This window comes from Lampetra planeri, chromosome 82 (assembly GCF_965212315.1).
Source record: "Lampetra planeri chromosome 82, kcLamPlan1.2.h2, whole genome shotgun sequence".
Classification (NCBI taxonomy): domain Eukaryota; kingdom Metazoa; phylum Chordata; class Hyperoartia; order Petromyzontiformes; family Petromyzontidae; genus Lampetra; species Lampetra planeri.
Window position 1 is genome coordinate 4,829,272 of NC_136186.1, and position 21,898 is coordinate 4,851,169.

The 21,898-nt window shown below is 43.3% G+C and overlaps 1 protein-coding gene across 2 annotated transcripts; it reads left to right on the forward strand.

The window, feature by feature from the left end:
- The first annotated feature begins 2,632 nt into the window (after positions 1-2,632).
- On the forward strand, positions 2,633-10,091 carry LOC144738433 (uncharacterized). Of its 2 annotated transcripts, XM_078621473.1 has the most exons (3): positions 2,633-3,265; positions 4,787-4,911; positions 6,061-10,091. In XM_078621473.1, the coding sequence occupies exon 3, from the start codon at positions 6,071-6,073 to the stop codon at positions 7,472-7,474; it is 1,404 nt and encodes a 467-aa protein (XP_078477599.1). In that variant the 5' UTR covers positions 2,633-3,265; positions 4,787-4,911; positions 6,061-6,070; the 3' UTR covers positions 7,475-10,091. The 2 variants fall into 2 exon arrangements, with proteins under 2 accessions (XP_078477599.1, XP_078477600.1); XM_078621474.1 differs by lacking the exon at positions 4,787-4,911.
- Positions 10,092-21,898: the final 11,807 nt, after the last annotated feature.

Below are 21,898 nucleotides of genomic sequence, written 5' to 3' on the forward strand. Positions count from 1 at the left end.
TAATGCTCAAACTCTTTTAAAAGCTGAGATAGGTTTTAATGCACAAGCTGGGTGAACGGCCCTGGCTCAGTCTCTTTCAAAATCTCTGCTAGTGTTTGAAACATGTCAAAAGTTCCAATGTTCACTCGTCGCCCCCATAATTCCAGTTTGGCTTTGAATGCAGCCACTTTATCTGCCGAATTGAACAGAGTTGTCGATCTCCCCTGAAATGACACATTGAGTACGTTGAGCAGGCTGAATGTCACACAAGTGAGCAAGTTTTGCGACCCATTCTGTGTCACTGAAATGTGCTGCCAGTGGTGACTGTTTTTCTAAAAGATATCTCGAGTTCTTTTTGTTAATTTTAACTGTACCGATGAATTCATTGACGAAACTTAACGTTTAGAAACCTACGTTACGAATCCACACATTCACAGGGAGACTTGTGTTGGAATCTTTCTTTTGATCACAGAATCTTGCCCGCGAATTTATTGAAGCCTTAGCCAATTGATAAGCATTTGCTGAAGCAGGCACACTGCCGCACACCATTGTTCCAAGACATTTAGTTAATTGCATAATCTACCAATGAATTGATTGAGGTCTACTTTTGCAATCGGGACATGTTTCTTTATTGCCGTTCGTATGAATATCGTCACATTTATTTTTAAGGACTTTTTAAATCCTTTATATTAAGTTCGCTTGCTTGCTTAGGACCGTGCAAATCTTTCGGCCGTTTTTTAACCCACTTCCCGTGATCCAATCGAGCTGACATTTTCCACACATACTCGTCGTGCGTGACAATTAATGTTCGTGAAAATTGTTTTCTTAAATTTTACACTTTTTAGGACAAAAATATATTTATTTACCAATTGTTTAATGCTGCCAGACAATCATCTGACCCATAGGTGGCAGCCATCTCAAGCCATAGGACGAGAGGACTCTAGCCGCCCCAATGCCACGCATATAAAGGATTTATAGTGAAAAACTTTGTTTTAGGGGTTAATTTTTTCCTATGCTCGCGTTACTCTGAGGAATTAACCGATTACTCTGTTACCCAGTTTAACAACGTAAGAATTGAGGGTTAAATGTACGGATCAATGAGGAGCACATCTCCAAGAGTACTGTGTTGACAATTCCAAGCATAAGAGTTCGCATATTAGAGTGTTATGTTTTTGTTCATGAATTAAAGTTACACACAAGTTTTTGAGTGGTTCCTGCCGAAGTTCATGCATAATGATCCTAATTATGAGAACTGTATCCTTCGTCCTTCGGCGAGATCTGAATTATGAGATCTGATAGTACACTAAAACATAATCAGTAAAAGTTAAAGCGTGAATCTTTGTATCATCACGATTAGTAAGAAGACAATTTTTTCACGGACCAGCGGGGGGGGGGGGGGGGTTTCATGATTCAAGCGCATTGTATTTATTGTGCACTTTATTTATATTATTATTACATTGTAATATTAAATAATTATACAACTCACCATAATGCAGAATCAGTGGGAGCCCTGAGCTGCTTTCCTGTAACTAGATGGTCCCATCTGGGGGTGATGGGAGACGGTGACACCCGAAGTGTGTTGCCTATGTCCAGTCTACTCCATAATCTCGTTTAGGTTGCTGTCACTGCAGAAAACCCTGCTTCACAAAGATAGGACGTTGGAAAATGGAAGCAGGCTTTTCAGTGCTTTTGTGGCAATCTCAGGATATTCCGCCTTGACTTTAATCCAGAACGTATCGAGATTTGAAGTTGTCTCAAACATACTTTTAAGGCCACCTTCATTTGCCATCTCAAGCAGTTGATCCTCTTCTAGCACAGACAAAGTCGATTCACCTGGCTTATTCACAAATGGGTCGCGGGTCCATTCCTTCCCAGTTCGGGGGTCTTTTGTGGTTGGGAAGTAATGCTCAAACTCTTTTAAAAGCTGAGATAGGTTTTAATGCACAAGCTGGGTGAACGGCCCTGGCTCAGTCTCTTTCAAAATCTCTGCTAGTGTTTGAAACATGTCAAAAGTTCTAATGTTCACTCGTCGCCCCCATAATTCCAGTTTGGCTTTGAATGCAGCCACTTTATCTCCCGAATTGAACAGAGTTGTCGATCTCCCCTGAAATGACACATTGAGTACGTTGAGCAGGCTGAATATGTCACACAAGTGAGCAAGTTTCGTGACCCATTCTGTGTCACTGAAATGTGCTGCCAGTGGTGACTGTTTTTTTAAAAGATATCTTTGGAGTGGCTCTCGCAACTCAAAAACTCTGGCCAGTGATCTACCTTTAGAAAGCCATCTCACTTCTGTGTTTTAGAGATGATGTGTGGTGAGCGTGCTGCGCTCCGAACCCGGCGACCCGAGTTTGATTCCCGCTCACGGCCACAACGATTATTTTTACTGGTCCTGGGCTTCCCCTAGGTCGACTCAGCCTCAAACGAGTAACTGATGTGGTGTGTGAACATCGCCACTGGGGAGACAAAGGCGGCCGGGCGTGGTGAATCCAAGTCCCGGGCGAAGCCGGGTAGTCAAGCTAGTCTTCTATATATAAAAGGAAAATTTGTGAATGTGTTGTCTGTTCAAAATGTTTAGCGTACTTCCCGACATGCAACAAACTTGAAATTTTCCATGTGGTACTTTGCAAAATGTACACCATGCAAAAATTATAAAAAAATAAACATTTGTATTTTGGGGGGGGGGGGGGGGGGGAATGACCATGAAGTGTGTGGCGAGAATCGATATCTGCTGAGCGTTTGTGGTATCGATCAAACTGAATAAGCCGATTCTAAATACATTTACAACCTTCGATTCCTTTGCGCTATCTAAAGAATCAAATCTTGACGGGCGAGCCGCAAGTTTATTTTCCACCGCGCGTTGGGTTTTATTAAAATTTATAAAAAATAATAAAAATTTGTATTAATTTTATGAATAAGATGAAAATTTCATTTGTATATGTTATGTTTTTAAGTTTTTTGAGAAGTTTTTCAATAAATGTTTCCCCCGGGCAACGACGGGTGCTTCCCGCTAGTACCTAATAAATGAAACTGAAACTATCAACTGGCGGTTAATTAACATAATTTATTCATAAATATCGTTATTTCAATGCTACAAGTTCAACATCCACGCCTCATCACTACACATGAGACCGTCTCATTAACATAATTTATTCAATTACACCGCCTCTAGTTGGGGGAGGGGATTGTGTTCAAGCCCGCCAGTGACGTCATGTCACCGCTTGCTGCCGCGTGACGTCACTATAGCGGGAAGCTGCTGCACCGCGCGCGCTCTTACAGATCCGAGGTGAGAAGTTAACATCGTGGTGGTTGTTGTGGTTGTTGTTGTTTACCCAGGTAGAGCCTCTCTCCGTCTCTCGTAGGGATATCAATTGAGTAGCAGCGAGTATGGAATCGATGTCCAGGTTGGAACATTACAACGCGGGGCCTAGCCACGCGGGGCCTTGCCTCCTGCCCTCGCCTGATTGCATTTGCTTTAATTCTCTGCTTAAGTTTAATTCGTCTTCATCTGGCTCACTACTTCATGGGACCTCCTTTGCCAGTAGCAACATATAAGAAGAGGTTTTTCCCCTTTTCTGGCAACTGAAACAGGTGTTAAGATATTAGTGGTTCTTTCGGTAAAGTCACGTAGAAGGGAAATAATAAAGTAGTACAATTTCTTGCTGTGGATTTCAGAGCTGACGATGATTGCGCGTGTTGCAGTCGAAACGTCGTGAGAATTTTTATTTTTTATTTTATTGTTTTTCTTCTCCGTGACTTTAGGTGTGAAAAACAGCAAGAAATTTTTGGAAAATTTTCTTGCCGTGTTTTTCACACCTGACGATGATTGCTCGTGTTTCAGTCGAAACGTCGTGATAATTTTTTGTATTTTATTGTTTTTCTTCTACGTGACTTTAGTTGTGAAAAACAGCAAGAATTTTTGGAAAATTTTCGATAATTTTCTTGCCGTGTTTTTAACACCTGACGATGATTGCTCGTGTAGCAGTCGAAACGTCGTGAGAATTTTTTTTATTTCATTGTTTTTCTTCTACGTGGTTAGGTGTGAAAAACAGCAAGAATTTTTTGGAAATTTTTGGAAAATTTTCTTGCTGTGTTAATTCACACCTGATTGCTCGTGTTGCAGTCGAAACGTCGTGAGAATTTTTTTAGTGTTTTATTGTTTTTCTTCTACATGACTTTAGTTGTGAAAAACAGCAAGAAATTTTTGGAAAATTCTTGAAAATTTTCTTGCTGTTTTTCACACCTGATTGCCTGCCTCTAGCGGTGATATCAATATAGAATATATGTAAGGATGCCCCCCAATAGACTTCCCCTGGATCTCTACCAGACACGTCCCACTGGGTCGAAGACCCCAGGGCTGGCCCAGGACACGCTGGCGGGACTATGTCGCTCGGCTGGCCTGGGAATGCCTGGGAATTCCCCAGGATGAGCTAGAGTCTGTCGCCAGGGAAAAGGAGGCCTGGACTGCCCTTCTCAGCATGCTGCCACCGCGACCCTCATCAGGACAAGCATTTTAGAAACTAACGAATACAGCTGTGATTCTTCTTGGCCACAGATATTACTATGTGGATTCAGAATATTAACTTATTTAAATTACCATCTCTGCTGGCTTATACCATGAAGTCTGTCCTGCCTATGATTCATCCTCTATCCAACCAGACTTATTTTGTATTAGAAGCTTACAGATCCTGAAGATGTCAATATAGAATATAATCTTGAGTCTCTTTCGCAGGCGAGGCTGCATTTGTTTGGTCATGAATCCCGCATTCCCAGGCACTGCATGCTCAAGCATCTTTTGTTTGTCCAGATATTAGGGGCTGAACAGGCATGGCATTGGCCAGAGAAGAGATTGGAGGATGTAGAGGTGATCGGACCTGCCAATGACTGGTGCCGGCAGTGTCAAGATTGGCCTCTGTGAAGGAGGTCCGTGAGGTATGCTGCAGGGCAGTTAATAGATATTTTCTCTGCAACAACGATGAGGTCGGAAGAGCGACGCCATCATGAATACGTGGTACGCTGGGTTCCTAAAACCCAGCAAGACAGTGGGGAGCACAGCTGGTTCATCTGCCAGTCATCCCTTGACACCTGGATCATTCCCATTACCTGCTGACAAGGAATCCACACTTACATGGCCTTAAATTGCACCTATCATGGCATTAGCACTGGGATAAGGTGACTTGCAATTCGTCATGAATGGTGGATTTTGTTTATATATGTAATGATGCATGTGGAATGTATGTGTATTTAAGAGTTTATCTTTGTGGGGAGCTGCGGTGCAGTTATTTCACTGCATTATGAACTCAACAATTAGTTTGATTAACACCGACATCAAACATGATTGATAAGTGAAAGCTCAACTGCTTGTGGGCCTCTGCTATGTTGATTGATCTTAAATTAATTAGATGATGAAGGGAGGAAGCGTCAATACTGAGCAGATGAAGGCGGCCAGGCATGGTTCTGGACACACCACCACTTTTTACCATGCCAGTGTGTGACTGTGTCAAGTTTGTATTTGCAGTAAATTATATTAACTATTCATAATGGAGGTTAAATCAAAGTAATCGTTTGTTTTAGTTTCCCTCTGGAATTTTTTGGAAGAATGGAAACAGGAAATTAACAGCACATGCGGCTGAAGTTAGATCTGTTCATCCAAGCACTCAAGCAAATCTGAGCCTGGCTTCACACCTCTAAAGTTGCGATTGAACATTTATTTTTGCATTTCTGCATAATACAAATAGCATTATTCCCAAAAGCCTTTACTATATGAGCTGAATTTTGCTTTTATAAATACTACTTTTGCAGCCAGGCAGCCGAAATTGTGTGCTTGGTGTTTTGGGTTAACATTTATTTTGAAGATACTAGGGCTTCCAGGCATATTTATAACCTTTTGCCCTCTCTTTGTGTGCCTTAACAGCCCGTGTGATGAATTGGGGATAATCTTGAATATATGGATAAATATAGACGTGTAAGTCATGTGTGACTGTGTATATATTCATTCCTCTTTGCCTCGATACTCATGAAGATGGTGTGGACATTTTTTTCTGTCTGCAGCTGATGCTTCTTCTGATGCTTTCTCTGTAGAATTGGTCTGATGGAGCAAAGGCACTCAGCGCGGCTCGGTAGAAAAAGACAACAATGGGACCAGTATGCAAACAGCATGGATTGTACTGGAAATTTTACACAGGACCAGAGATCTCCAACGGGAGAGAAACCCTTCAAGTGCACTGTCTGTGGGAAGGCGTATAAAGATTCATTTTATCTTAAAATACACCAGAGAACACACACAGGAGAGAAACCCTTCAAGTGCACTGTGTGTGGGAAGGCATTTTCAAGTTCATCTGATCTTAAAATACACCAGAGAACACACACAGGAGATAAACCCTTCAAGTGCAGTGTGTGTGAGATGGCATTTTCACAGTCATCAAATCTTAAAAAGCACCAGAGAACACACACAGGAGATAAACCCTTCAAGTGCAGTGTGTGTGAGATGGCATTTTCACAGTCATATCGTCTTAGAATCCACCAGAGAACGCACACAGGAGAGAAACCCTTCAAGTGCACTGTGTGTGGGAAGGCATTTTCAAGTTCATCTTATCGTAAAACGCACCAGAGAACACACACAGGAGAGAACCCCTTCATGTGCAGTGTGTGTGGGAAGGCATTGTCAAGTTCATTTTATCTTAAAATACACCAGAGAACTCACACAGGTGAGAAACCCTTCAAGTGCAGTGTGTGTCAGATGGCATTTTTAAGTTTGTCTTATCTTAAAATACACCAAAGAACACACACAGGAGAGAAACCCTTCAGGTGCAGTGTGTGTGGGAAGGCCTTTTCAGATTCATCTGCTTTTCAAAAACACCAGAGCACACACACAGCAGAGAAACCCTTCAGGTGTAGTGTGTGTGGGAAGGCATTTTCATTTTCTTCTGTTCTTAAAAATCACCAGAGAACACACACAGGAGAGAAACCCTTCAAGTGCAGTGTGTGTGAGATGGCATTTTCACAGTCATCAAATCTTAAAAAGCACCAGAGAACACACACAGGAGAGAAACCCTTCAAGTGCACTCTGTGCGGGAAGGCGTTTGCACGGTCATCACATCTTTATAGACACCAGAGAACACACAGGCATCAGAAGACCCCCAAAGAGTGTAGTCTGAAATCGACTTGTGAAAGTCAAAGTGCTGCAATGAGCCCATCCCTCCTGAAAAAAGAACCAGAAGTAAATTCCAGCTTGGACACTATGAAATGTATCAAGGTGAAATTTGCAGAGGCGAAGGTGAAATGTGAAGAGGTGATAGTGAAGAGCGAAGAAGTGAAGGTAAAATGTGAAGATGAACATTCAACTCCAAAATCGGACCTTCACATCAATGGATGCAACGTGAAGCAGGAGGAGAATTCTGACTGTGAGGCAGAGCGAGGCAACTCCCAGCAGTTTGTGGAAGTGGAGGTGTGGGTGGACTTCTCAGACAATACAAGTCAAATGGAGAACCTGTAGATGTGTAAGCTTGAGACAATGAAGCTCCAATAGATTCACATTTGTCACGGGCCTTTAATGAAAATAACGTGAATTTGAACACTCCATTCCTAGGTTCAACCTGCAGAGTAAGAGCGGTCAGTATTTGCGGACCTGTGGGTTGGGTAGAACTCTAACTAGGATCGAGAGCCAATAAGCTCCCAAGAATTCACTATGTTATAATAATATTAGCATTCATATGGGGCTTGCTTAATTGCCTCAGCAACTCGGAGTTTTGTATCATATCTCATCACAAACACTCGAAGAGCACACCTTTTGGCGTCCTCTGGATTAACACCGTTTGATACTAGGCTCGAAAGAAAGCTGTCTCTAGTGTGGACCAATCAGTTTCAAAGACAATGCATATGTTGTGTCCTATGACTAACCACACGGTGATCCGAGGGGAGAGAATTCACGTAAAGACAGAGACACGACCCATACATCGAGACTACTGCAAGTTACAGAAGACTACAAGCGACAGAGAGTACTGCGACGGGCAGACTCCGGGGCATGGCCTCGAGATCAACAATTGGTATTGTGTCTCGCAGAGAAGAGGGGCGAGGTGATGCTTGGTGCTGAGTTCGGCATGGACCGACAGAGTATCGCTGAGAGTTTTATTCTACATTTATCCTGATGTTTTCAGTTGCTTGCAAAGTCAAGGATTGCGATAAGTTGTATTGTACTAAGCTTTCACAGTTGTTCAAGAGGTGTGCGAATACAATTTACAAGTTTTGAGAGTGAGTTCCAGCTCCCACGAGCAGCTGTGATCGGCAGGCTCCGGGGAACCTGCCCCCGTGACTGGCACATCGTCAACGAGCTGCACCAGCAGAAGCCACGAGTCTACCAAATCATCGCAAAGAGTTGACTTACTGCAAGCAGCAAGATCTGGGGTGGGACTCTGCAATCAACCAAGGATGAAGAGGCTTGCCGAGTAGCAATGGGTTACCGAGTACGAGCTCGGCGCTGACAGAAGAAGTATCGCTAAAAGTTATTCAATGCTGAGTGCCAGCTCCCACGAGCAGCTGCAGCCCGAGAGATAGAGTGACGAGCAACGACGAGCAATCAACTGGGAGAAAGGGTGGAAGCCCAAGCATCGACCAAACCAGCATCGCAGAGAACCAGCTGCACGCGCAACCAGGCATCGCCAGAGAGCACGGAGCCGGAGAGAGAGCGCAGCACCGCCACCGAGCATGGGTGTCAGCGGACGAGCGGCGAGCGCTGTCGAGCACCTTCAAAGACGAGCATCGTGCCGACTCAGCTCATCCAGCAGGCGAAAGAGCCTGACCAGCCGCCCGTGAGGAAGAGGAGAGCGCCGTGGGTTCGACCCACACACACCGACCAGTACCAGCTGTGAACCAAGACAAGAGTGAGGAACGGCGACCAGCAGACGAGCTGCGGGCGCTATCTGACGACGGAATCATCGCGCACCGCCGACGGCGAGCGTCGTGCAGACTCTTCATCCAGCAGTGGGCAGCAGCTCCAGCTGCCGCCGAGCGAGAGAGAGCGAGGAAGCTGTGTGTATGACCCTCCCCCACACTCACATACTCGCCACGTATCACCCAGCGTCTGCTTGACGCAAAGAATTGATCAAGGAGACAAAACCACCAAACACACACATACCGCACATACCGGGACTAATGATAAGAAGAAGAATGATAAGAGTGCGTCAACTATTAGCTGATAATGAAGAACATTGCTGCCCATTGAGTCACATGGATACGGTCGTTGAGAAGTATTTTAATTGTTCTTTTTGTTAATTTTAACTGTACCGATGAATTCATTGACGAAACTTAACGTTTAGAAACCTACGTTACGAATCCACACACTCACAGGGAGACTTGTGTTGGAATCTTTATTTTGATCACAGAATCTTGCCCGCGAATTTATTGAAGCCTTAGCCAATTGATAAGCATTTGCTGAAGCAGGCACACTGCCGCACACCATTGTTCCAAGACATTTAGTGAATTGCATAATCTACCAATGAATTGATTGAGGTCTACTTTTGCAATCGGGACATGTTTCTTTATTGCCGTTCGTATGAATATCGTCACATTTATTTTTAAGGACTTTTTAAATCCTTTATATTAAGTTCGCTTGCTTGCTTAGGACCGTGCAAATCTTTCGGCCGTTTTTTAACCCACTTCCCGTGATCCAATCGAGCTGACATTTTCCACACATACTCGTCGTGCGTGACAATTAATGTTCGTGAAAATTTTTTTCTTAAATTTTACACTTTTTAGGACAAAAATATATTTATTTACCAATTGTTTAATGCTGCCAGACAATCATCTGACCCATAGGTGGCAGCCATCTCAAGCCATAGGACGAGAGGACTCTAGCCGCCCCAATGCCACGCATATAAAGGATTTATAGTGAAAAACTTTGTTTTACGGGTTAATTTTTTCCTATGCTCGCGTTACTCTGAGGAATTAACCGATTACTCTGTTACCCAGTTTAACAACGTAAGAATTGAGGGTTAAATGTACGGATCAATGAGGAGCACATCTCCAAGAGTACTGTGTTGACAATTCCAAGCATAAGAGTTCGCATATTAGAGTGTTATGTTTTTGTTCATAAATTAAAGTTACACAGAAGTTTTTGAGTGGTTCCTGCCGAAGTTCATGCATAATGGTCCTAATTATGAGAACTGTATCCTTCGTCCTTCGGCGAGATCTGAATTATGAGATCTGATAGTACACTAAAACATAATCAGTAAAAGTTAAAGCGTGAATCTTTGTATCATCACGATTAGTAAGAAGACAATTTTTTCACGGACCAGCGGGGGGGGGGGGGGGTTTCATGATTCAAGTGCATTGTATTCATTGTGCACTTTATTTATATTATTATTACATTGTAATATTAAATAATTATACAACTCACCATAATGCAGAATCAGTGGGAGCCCTGAGCTGCTTTCCTGTAACTAGATGGTCCCATCTGGGGGTGATGGGAGACGGTGACACCCGAAGTGTGTTGCCTATGTCCAGTCTACTCCATAATCTCGTTTAGGTTGCTGTCACTGCAGAAAACCCTGCTTCACAAAGATAGGACGTTGGAAAATGGAAGCAGGCTTTTCAGTGCTTTTGTGGCAATCTCAGGATATTCCGCCTTGACTTTAATCCAGAACGTATCGAGATTTGAAGTTGTCTCAAACATACTTTTAAGGCCACCTTCATTTGCCATCTCAAGCAGTTGATCCTCTTCTAGCACAGACAAAGTCGATTCACCTGGCTTATTCACAAATGGGTCGCGGGTCCATTCCTTCCCAGTTCGGGGGTCTTTTGTGGTTGGGAAGTAATGCTCAAACTCTTTTAAAAGCTGAGATAGGTTTTAATGCACAAGCTGGGTGAACGGCCCTGGCTCAGTCTCTTTCAAAATCTCTGCTAGTGTTTGAAACATGTCAAAAGTTCCAATGTTCACTCGTCGCCCCCATAATTCCAGTTTGGCTTTGAATGCAGCCACTTTATCTGCCGAATTGAACAGAGTTGTCGATCTCCCCTGAAATGACACATTGAGTACGTTGAGCAGGCTGAATATGTCACACAAGTGAGCAAGTTTCGTGACCCATTCTGTGTCACTGAAATGTGCTGCCAGTGGTGACTGTTTTTTTAAAAGATATCTTTGGAGTGGCTCTCGCAACTCAAAAACTCTGGCCAGTGATCTACCTTTAGAAAGCCATCTCACTTCTGTGTTTTAGAGATGATGTGTGGTGAGTGTGCTGCGCTCCGAACCCGGCGACCCGAGTTTGATTCCCGCTCACGGCCACAACGATTATTTTTACTGGTCCTGGGCTTCCCCTAGGTCGACTCAGCCTCAAACGAGTAACTGATGTGGTGTGTGAACATCGCCACTGGGGAGACAAAGGCGGCCGGGCGTGGTGAATCCAAGTCCCGGGCGAAGCCGGGTAGTCAAGCTAGTCTTCTATATATAAAAGGAAAATTTGTGAATGTGTTGTCTGTTCAAAATGTTTAGCGTACTTCCCGACATGCAACAAACTTGAAATTTTCCATGTGGTACTTTGCAAAATGTACACCATGCAAAAATTATACAAAAATAAACATTTGTATTTTGGGGGGGGGGGGGGGGAGAATGACCATGAAGTGTGTGGCGAGAATCGATATCTGCTGGGCGTTTGTGGTATCGATCAAACGGAATAAGCCGATTCTAAATACATTTACAACCTTCGATTCCTTTGCGCTATCTAAAGAATCAAATCTTGACGGGCGAGCCGCAAGTTTATTTTCCACCGCGCGTTGGGTTTTATTTAAATTTATAAAAAAATTATAAAAATTTGTATTAATTTTATGAATAAGATGAAAATCACATTTTTTTTTATTTGTATATGTTATGTTTTAAAGTTTTTTGACAAGTTTTTCAATAAATGTTTCCCCCGGGCAACGCCGGGTGCTTCCCGCTAGTACCTAATAAATGAAACTGAAACTATCAACTGGCGGTTAATTAACATAATTTATTCATAAATATCGCTATTTCATTGCGACAAGTTCAACATCCACGCCTCATCACTACACATGAGACCGTCTCATTAACATAATTTATTCAGTTACACCGCCGCTCGTTGGGGGAGGGGATTGTGTTCAAGCCCGCCAGTGACGTCATGTCACCGCTTGCTGCCGCGTGACGTCACTTTATAGCGGGAAGCTGCTGCACCGCGCGCGCTCTTACAGATCCGAGGTGAGAAGTTAACGTCGTGGTTGTTGTTGTCGTGGTGGTGGTTGTTGTTTACCCAGGTAGAGCCTCTCCCCGTCTCTCTCTCGTCGGGATATCAATTAAGTAGCAGCGAGTATGGAATCGATGTCCAGGTTGGAACATTACAACGCGGGGCCTAGCCACGCGGGGCCTTGCCTCCTGCCCTCGCCTGATTGCATTTGCTTTAATCCTCTGCTTAAGTTTAATTCGTCTTCATCTGGCTCACTACTTCATGGGACCTCCTTTGCCAGTAGCAACATATAAGAAGAGGTTTTTCCCCTTTTCTGGCAACTGAAACAGGTGTTAAGATGTTCTTGGTTCTTTCGGTAAAGTCACGTAGAAGGGAAATAATAAAGTAATACAATTTCTTGCTGTGGATTTCACAGCTGACGATAATTGCTCGTGTTGCAGTCGAAACGTCGTGAGAATTGTTTTATTTTATTGTTTTTCTTCTACGTGACTTCAGGTGTGAAAAACAGCAATAATTTTTAGGAAATTTTTTGGTAAATTTCTTGCTGTTTTTCACACCTGACGATGATTGCTCGTGTTGGAGTCGAATCGTCGTGATAATTTTTTTTAAATTGTTTTTCTTCTACGTGACTTTAGGTGTGAAAACAGCAAGAAATGTTTTGAAAAATTTCTTGCTGTGTTTTTCACACCTGACGATGATTGCTCGTGTTGCAATCGAAACGTCGTGAGAAACTTTAATTGTTTAATATTTTTATTATTTTATTATTTCGCTTCTACTTGATGACTTTACCGAAAGAACCAAGAATATGAATCCCTGCAGTCAGGAAAGCTTCAAATCAAAATTTAGGTGTTAAGATGTTAAAACGCCGAACTGAAACCTTTTGCAAGGAATCGTGTCTGCAGCACGTTCCTTCGGAGTGGGCAGGTAGGAACTTGGTTGGACAGCGCATTCGTGCACGACAGCCAGACAATTCATACCTGGTGGGCAGTGTGGAACCTGTTGTTCCTACCTGCATAAAAGATAACTTGACTTGAGGCAGCCAGGCAGCCAGCCAGGTAGCCAGCCCCCTTAACTATCGGCCCCTCCCCCTTGCTTAGGCCCCTCCCATTACCCCCATCCCTTAGGCCCCTCCCCTGCCCAACCCCCCATATCCTTAGGCCCCTCCCCTGACCCCCCCTCCCTTAGGCCCCTCCTCTGAACCCCCCCCCTCAGGCCCCTTTCATGACTCCCCCCTTCCTTAGGCCCCTCCCCTGACCCTCCTCCCTTAGGCACCTCCCCTCTGCGTACCCGGCAGTAGGTCTCCACCAATCAAAGAGCTGTTTGTAAGGTCTCCACCAAGCAAAGAGCTGTGTGTATTATATATTTATTTATGCACGACAGACAGACAATAAATCCCTGGTGGGCAGTGTGGAACATTGTTCCTACCTGTATTAACCACAATATACTTGCGATCAATATGCAAACAAAACACATGCTGTGATAATCTATGCATTGTCTGTGAAACTGATTGGTCCAAACTAGAGAAGGCTTTCTTTCGAGCCTAGTCTCAAACGGTGTTAGACCAGAGTACAGCACCAAAAGGCGTACACAGCACAAAGACAACGCCACCATCAGAACAATGACAGCTCGGGGTGAGCAGCTACATCATGGGACCTCCTTTCCCAGTAGCAAAATATAAGAAGAGGCTTTTCCCCTTTTATCATTTACAGATTTGTACTATTTTTTTGTCTTGGGATATTTTTTGTATACGGTTTCTCCGTGTTTATGTCAATTGGTTGGACCATCTCTAGCTCCACCCACCTACCTTGATGCACCAATCTCAGGCCTATATAAGACCTTGTCTCAGCAGCTTTTTCTCTCACATGAAGACGATTGCTTGTGTTGCGATCGAAACGTCGTGATCTATTATTTTCTATGTAACATGACTTGACCGAAAGACCCAAATAGTATTAATTCCTTAAGTCACGAAAGCTTTAAATAAATAAATAACTATGTAGTTTGAGAAGCTCCCAATGCACCATTGGGACCTCCTTTGCCAGTAGCAAAATATGATACAGTGATACCTCTGTTCACGAACGCTTCTGTTCACGAACAACTCGGTTCACGAACAGAAAAGTTCATAAAAATATGCTCCGGTTCACGAACTCCGCTTCAGTTCACGAACAGGAGCCGCGGCCATTTTAATGCTATTTCCAGGCTGTCACATGGTCGTGACTTCCTGTAGGAAGATCGTGGAGAGAAGAAGAGACACAGAAAGAAGTACTGTGAGTACTGTGAAGACACTTTCAGTGACTTTTGCTTTTTGGTGTGCTTTTTAGCACATACAGTACTGTACTGTACTACTGTACTGTACAATACTGTACTTACTACATTGTACAGTTCACCTGTTTGAGTGCTTACTGAAGTCATCTCAACCAAGGTTAGTGTTCTCTCTTTATACATTACTATACTGTACAGTACTAATGTGTATTGTAATTTGTTTCATATTTTTGTGCTTCAAAAACCAAAAAAAAAAGGTCAGAACGGATTAACCGGATTTACATTGAACCCTATGGGAAAATGTGCCTCGGTTCACGACCAATTCGGTTCGCGACCAGAGTCAGTTCACGAATTAAGTTCGTGAACTGAGGTATCACTGTAATTGTTTTTTTACCCTTTTATCTGGCAACAAAACTGATACCTTTTTTTTACAAGAAGTCATGTTTGCACTGTCCTTGAAATTGATTGGTCCACACCCGAGACAGCTTTTCTTAGCCGAGTCTCACATGGTGTTGGACCAGATGACGCCAAAAGGCGTACAACTCAAAGACAATGCACCATCAGAGTGTGAGAGCTCTGGGTAAGCATTTACACCATTGGAACCTCCTTTGCCAGTAGCAAAATATGATAGTTGTTTTTTTTACCCTTTTATCTGGCAACAAAACTGACACCTTTTTTGAGTTGTACGCCTTTTGGCGTCATCTGGTCCAGCACCATATTAACTGCCTTGCAGGTATGATGCAGGGCAGTTAATAGATATTTTCTCTGCAACAACGATGAGGTCGGAAGAGCGACGCCCACATGAATAGGTGGAACGCTGGGTTCCTAAAACCTAGCAAGACAGTGGGGAGCACAGCTGGTTCATCTGACAGTTATCCCTTGACACCTGGATCATTCCCATTACCTGCTGACAAGGAATTCACACTTACATGGCCTTAAATTTCACCTATCATGGCATTAGCACTGGGATAAGGTTACTTGCAATTCGTCATGAATGGTGGATTTTTGTTTATATATGTTAATGATGCGTGTGAAATGTACGTGTATTTAGGAGTTTATCTGTGTGGGGAGCTGTGGTGCAGTTATTTCACTGCATTATGAACTCAACAATTAGTTTGATTATCACCGACAGCAAACATGATTGATAAGTGAAAGCTGAACTGCTTGTGGGACTCTGCTATGTTGATTGAGCTTAAATTAATTACATGGTGAAGTGAGGAAGCGTCAATACTGAGCAGATGAAGGCGGCCTGGCATGGTTCTGGACACACCACCACTTTTTACCATGCCAGTGTGTGACAGTGTCAAGTTTGTATTTGCAGTAAATTATATTCACTATTGAACATGGAGGTTAAATCAAAACAATCGCTTATTTAGTTTCCCTCTGGAACTTTTTGGAAGAATGGAAACAGGAAAACAGGACCCTGCGGGGTGGGCTGGTAGGAACGAATAACCAAAGAATATAAACATAATGTATTATTACACTTGTTTAGCCAGGAAAGCCCAACTGAGTCTTAAGGTTTTTGTAGGGTCCTACCAAGTGTTTGCAGTAGGGGGCTATGTTGCTACACCGAATTGGACAATACAAAGGGAGAGTGTGAGGCCAAGGTCTAGGCTTTAGGCCTAGCTGTAGGCGTTAGGCTGCTGTGAGTTAATTTTTAATTTAAATGTTTTAATTATTTATGTAAAAGCTTTAAATGTAAATGTTTCTATTTAAAAACATCAGGGAATGTAACAATGTTAAACATTAACTCCCTTTCACACACGCGGGGGTACGATACGAAGGGAGAGTTTGAGGCCTATTTCTAGGCTTTAGGCCTAGCTGTAGGCTTTAGGCCGCCGTGAGTTAATTTTAAATTTAAATGTTTTTATTATTTATGTAAAAGCTTTACATTTAAATGCTTCTATTTAAAAGCATCAGGGAATGTAACATTGTTAAACATTAACTCCCTCGCACACACGCGGGGTACGATACGAAGGGAGAGTTTGAGGCGTAGGTCGAGGCTTTAGGCCTAGCTGTAGGCTTTAGGCCGCTGTGAGTAAAATTTTAATTTAAAAGTTTTAATTAAAAGCTATCTCAAGGAATTTTAAGGGATTGTTACACTTGTTTAGCCAGGAAAGCCTTATTAATTTAAATGTTATAATTAAAAGCTATCTGAGGGAATTATAAGGGAATGTTACACTTGTTTAGCCAGGAAAGCGTCACTGAGTCTAAAGGTTTTTGTAGGGTCATGTCAAGTGTTTGCAGTAGGGGGCGATGTTGCTACACGGACGGACGGACGGACGATATAATCTATTGTAGGCTGGTCCACTTCGTTCCTACCAGTATTAACAGCACATATGCTGCTGAAGTTCGATCTGTTCATCCAAGCATTCAAGCAAATCTGAGCCTGGCTTCACACCTCTAAAGTTGCGATTGAACATTTATTTATGCATTTCCGCATAATACAAATAGTATTATTCCCAACAGCCTTTGCTATGTTAGCTGAAATTTGCTTTGATTAATACTACTTTTGCAGCCAGGCTGCCGAAGTTGTGTGCTTGGTGTTTTGGGTTAACATTTATTTTGAAGATACTCGTGCTTCCAGGCATATTTATAACCTTTTGGCCTATCATTGTGTGTCTTAACAGCCCGTGTGATGAATTGGGGATAATCTTGAATATATTAATAAATATAGACGTGTAAGTCATGTGTGACTGTGTATATATTCATTCCTCTGTGCCTCGATACTGATGAAGATGGTGTGGACATTTTTTCTGTCTGCAGCTGATGCTTCTTCTGATGCTTCCTCTGCAGAATTGGTGTGATGGAGCAAAGGCACTCAGCGCGGCTCGGTAGACAAAGACAACAATGGGACCAGTATGCAAACAGCATGGATTGTACTGGAAATTTTACACAGGACCAGAGATCTCCAATGGGAGAGAAACCCTTCAAGTGCACTGTGTGTGGGAAGGCATTTTCAAGTTCATTTAATCTTAAAATCCACCAGCGAATACACACAGGAGATAAACCCTTGAAGTGCAGTGTGTGTGAGATGGCATTTTCACATTCATCAAATCTTAAAATCCACCAGAGAACGCACAAAGATAAATCCTTTAAGTGCACTGTGTGTGGGAAGGCATTTTCAAGTTCATCTCATCTTAAAATACACCAGAGAACACACACAGGAGAGAAACCCTTCAAGTGCAGTGTGTGTGAGATGGCATTTTCACAGTCATCTAGTCTTAAAATCCACCAGAGAATACACACAGGAGATAAAGCCTTCAAGTGCAGTGTGTGTCAGATGGCATTTTCACAGTCATCTAGTCTTAAAATACACCAGAGAACACACACAGGAGATAAACCCTTCAAGTGCACTGTGTGTGAGATGGCATTTTCACGGTCATCCAATCTTAAAATGCACCAGAGAACGCACACAGGAGAGAAAGCCTTTAAGTGCAGTGTGTGTGGGAAGGCATTTTCAAGTTTATATTATCTTAAAATACACCAGAGAATGCACACAGGAGAGAAACCCTTCAAGTGCAGTTTGTGTGGGAAGGCATTTTCAAGTTCGTCTTATCTTAAAATACACCAGAGATCACACACAGGAGAAAAACCCTTCAAGTGCAGTGTGTGTGAGATGGCATTTTCACGGTCATCACATCTTAAAAAGCACCAGAGAACGCACACAGGAGAGAAACCCTTTAAGTGCAGTGTGTGTGGGAAGGCATTTTCATGTTCATATTATCTTAAAATGCACCAGAGAACACACACAGGAGAGAAAGCCTTGAAGTGCACTGTGTGTGGGAAGGCATTTTCAAGTTCATTTAATCTTAAAATACACCAGAGAACACACACAAGAGATAAAGCCTTCAAGTGCAGTGTGTGTGAGATGTCATTTTCACAGTCATTTAATCTTAAAATCCACCAGCGAATACACACAGGAGATAAACCCTTCAAGTGCAGTGTGTGTGAGATGGCATTTTCACATTCATCAAATCTTAAAAGGCACCATAGAACGCACAAAGGAGAGAACCCCTTGAAGTGCAGTGTGTGTGAGATGGCATTTTCACATTCATCAAATCTTAAAATCCACCAGAGAACGCACAAAGATAAATCCTTTAAGTGCACTGTGTGTGGGAAGGCATTTTCAAGTTCATCTCATCTTAAAATACACCAGAGAACACACACAGGAGAGAAACCCTTCAAGTGCAGTGTGTGTGAGATGGCATTTTCACAGTCATCTAGTCTTAAAATCCACCAGAGAATACACACAGGAGATAAAGCCTTCAAGTGCAGTGTGTGTCAGATGGCATTTTCACAGTCATCTAGTCTTAAAATCCACCAGAGAACACACACAGGAGATAAACCCTTCAAGTGCACTGTGTGTGAGATGGCATTTTCACGGTCATCCAATCTTAAAATGCACCAGAGAACGCACACAGGAGAGAAACCCTTCAAGTGCAGTGTGTGTGGGAAGGCATTTTCAAGTTCGTCTTATCTTAAAATACACCAGAGATCACACACAGGAGAAAAACCCTTCAAGTGCAGTGTGTGTGAGATGGCATTTTCACGGTCATCACATCTTAAAAAGCACCAGAGAACGCACACAGGAAAGAAACCCTTTAAGTGCAGTGTGTGTGGGAAGGCATTTTCATGTTCATATTATCTTAAAATGCACCAGAGAACACACACAGGAGAGAAAGCCTTCAAGTGCACTCTGTGCGGGAAGGCGTTTGCACGGTCATCACATCTTTATAGACACCAAAGAACACACAGGCATCAGAAGACCCCCAAAGAGTGTAGTCTGAAATCGACTTGTGAAAGTCAAAGTGCTGCAATGAGCCCATCCCTCCTGAAAAAAGAACCAGAAGTAAATTCCAGCTTGGACACTATGAAATGTATGAAGGTGAAATTTGAAGAGGCGACAGTGACCAGCGAAGAAGTGACAGTGAAGAGCGAAGAAGTGAAGATAAAATGTGAAGATGAACATTCAACTCCAAAATCGGACATTAGCATCAATGGAGGCAACGTGAAACAGGAGGAGAATTCTGACTATGAGGCAGAGCAAGGCAACTCCCAGCAGTTTGTGGAAGTGGAGGTGTGGGTGGACTTCTTAGACAATACAAAGTCAAATGGAGAACCTGTAGATGTGTAAGCTTGAGACAATGAAGCTCCAATAGATTCACATTTGTCACAGGCCTTTAATGAAAAGAACGTGAAGTTGAACACTCCATTCCTAGGTTCAACCTGCAGAGTAAGAGCGGTCAGTATTTGCGGACCTGTGGGTTGGGTAGATCTCTAACTAGGAGCGAGAGCCAATAAGCTCCCAAGCATTCACTATGTTATAATAATATTAGCATTTATATGGTGCTTGCTTAATCGCCTCAGCAACTCGGAGTTTTGTATCATTTCATCACAAATACTTAAAGAGCACGCCTTTTGGCGTCCTCTGGATTAACACCGTTTGATACTAGGCTCTAAAGACAGCTGTCTCTGGTGTGGACCAATCAGTTTCAAAGACAATGCATATGTTGTGTCCTATGACTAACCACACGGTGATCCGAGGGGAGAGAAATTCACGTAAAGACAGAGACACGACCCATACATCGAGACTACTGCGAGTTACAGAAGACTACAAGCGACAGAGAGTACTGCGACGGGCAGACTCCGGGGCATGGCCTCGAGATCAACAATGGGTGTTGTCTCGCAGAGAAGAGGGGCGAGGTGATGCTTGGTGCTGAGTTCGACATGGACCGACAGAGTATCGCTGAGAGTTTTATTCTACATTCATCCTCATGTTTTGAGTCTCTTGCAAAGTCAAGGATTGCGATAAGTTGTATTGTACTAAGCTTTCACAGTTGTTTAAGAGGTGTGCGAATACAATTTACAAGTTTTGAGAGTGAGTGCCAGCTCCCACGAGCTGCTGCAGCCCGAGAGATAGAGTGACGAGCAACGACGAGCAATCAACCGGGAGAAAGGGTGGAAGCCCAAGCATCGACCAAGCCAGCATCGCAGAGAACCAGCTGCACACGCAACCAGGCATCGCCAGAGAGCACGGAGCCGGAGAGAGAGCACAGCAGCGCCACCGAGCACGGGTGTCAGCTGCCAGCGGCGAGCGCTGTCGAGCACCTTCAAAGACAAGCGTCGTGCCGACTCAGCTCATCCAGCAGGGGAAAGAGCCTGACCAGCCGCCCGTGAGGAAGAGGAGAGCGCCGTGGGTTCGACCCACACGCACCGACCAGCACCAGCTGTGAACCAAGACAAGAGTGAGGAACAGCGACCAGCAGACGAGCTGCGGGCGCTATCTGACGACGGAATCATCGCGCACCGCCGACGGCAAGCGTCGTCCCGACTCTTCATTCAGCAGTGGGCAGCAGCTCCAGCTGCCGCCAAGCGAGAGAGAGCGAGGAAGCTGTGTGTGTGACCCTCCCCCACATATTCTCGCCACGTATCACCCAGCGTCTGCTTGACGCAAAGAATTGATCAAGGAGACAAAACCACCAAACACACATACCAGGACTAATAATGAGAAAAATAATGATAAGAGAGTGTCAACTATTAGCTGATAATGAAGGACATTGCTGCCCATTGAGTCACGTGGATACGGTCGTTCAGAAGTGTTTTAGTCGTTCTTTTTGTTTATTTTAACTGTACCGATGAATTCATTGACGAAACTAAACGTTTATAAACCTATGTTACGAATCCACACACTCACAGGGAGACTTGTGTTGAAATATTTATTTTGATCACAGAATCTTGCCCGCGAATTTATTGTAGCATTAGCCAATTGATAAGGATTTGCTGAAGCAGGCACACTGCTGCACACCATTGTTCCAAGACATTTAGTTAATTGCATAATCTACCAATGAATTCATTGAGGTCTACTTTTGCATTCGGGACATGTTTCTTTATTGCCTTTCGTATGAATATCGTCACATTTATTTTTATGGACTTTTTACTATCGCCGTATATGCTCGCGTTACTCTGAGAAATTAACCGATTGCTCTGTTACCCAGTTTAACAACGTAATCATTGAGGGTTTTAAATGTACGGATCAATGAGGAGCACATCTCCAGGAGTACTGTGTTGACAATTCCAAGCACAAGAGTAGGTTTTAATGCACCAGCTGGGAGAAAGGCCCTGGCTCAGTCTCTTTCAAAATCTCTGCTAGTGTTTGAAACATGTCAAAAGTTCCAATGTTCACTTGTCGCCCCCATAATTCCAGTTTGGCTTTGAATGCAGCCACTTTATCTGCCGAATTGAACAGAGTTGTCGATCTCCCTTGAAATGACTCATTGAGTACGTTGACTGGCTTAATATGTCACACAAGTGAGCAAGTTTTTCGACCCATTCTGTGTCACTGAAATGTGCTGCCAGTGGTGACTGTTTTTCTAAAAGATGTCTCTGGAGTGGCTCTCGCAACTCAAAAACTCTGGCCAGTGATCTACCTTTAGAAAGCCATCTCACTTCTGTGTTTTAGAGATGAT

Coding starts and splice junctions, on each gene's coding strand:
- LOC144738433 (XM_078621473.1), top strand. CDS start 6,071: ATGGAGCAAAGGCACTCAGCGCGGCTCGGTAGAAAAAGACAACAATGG.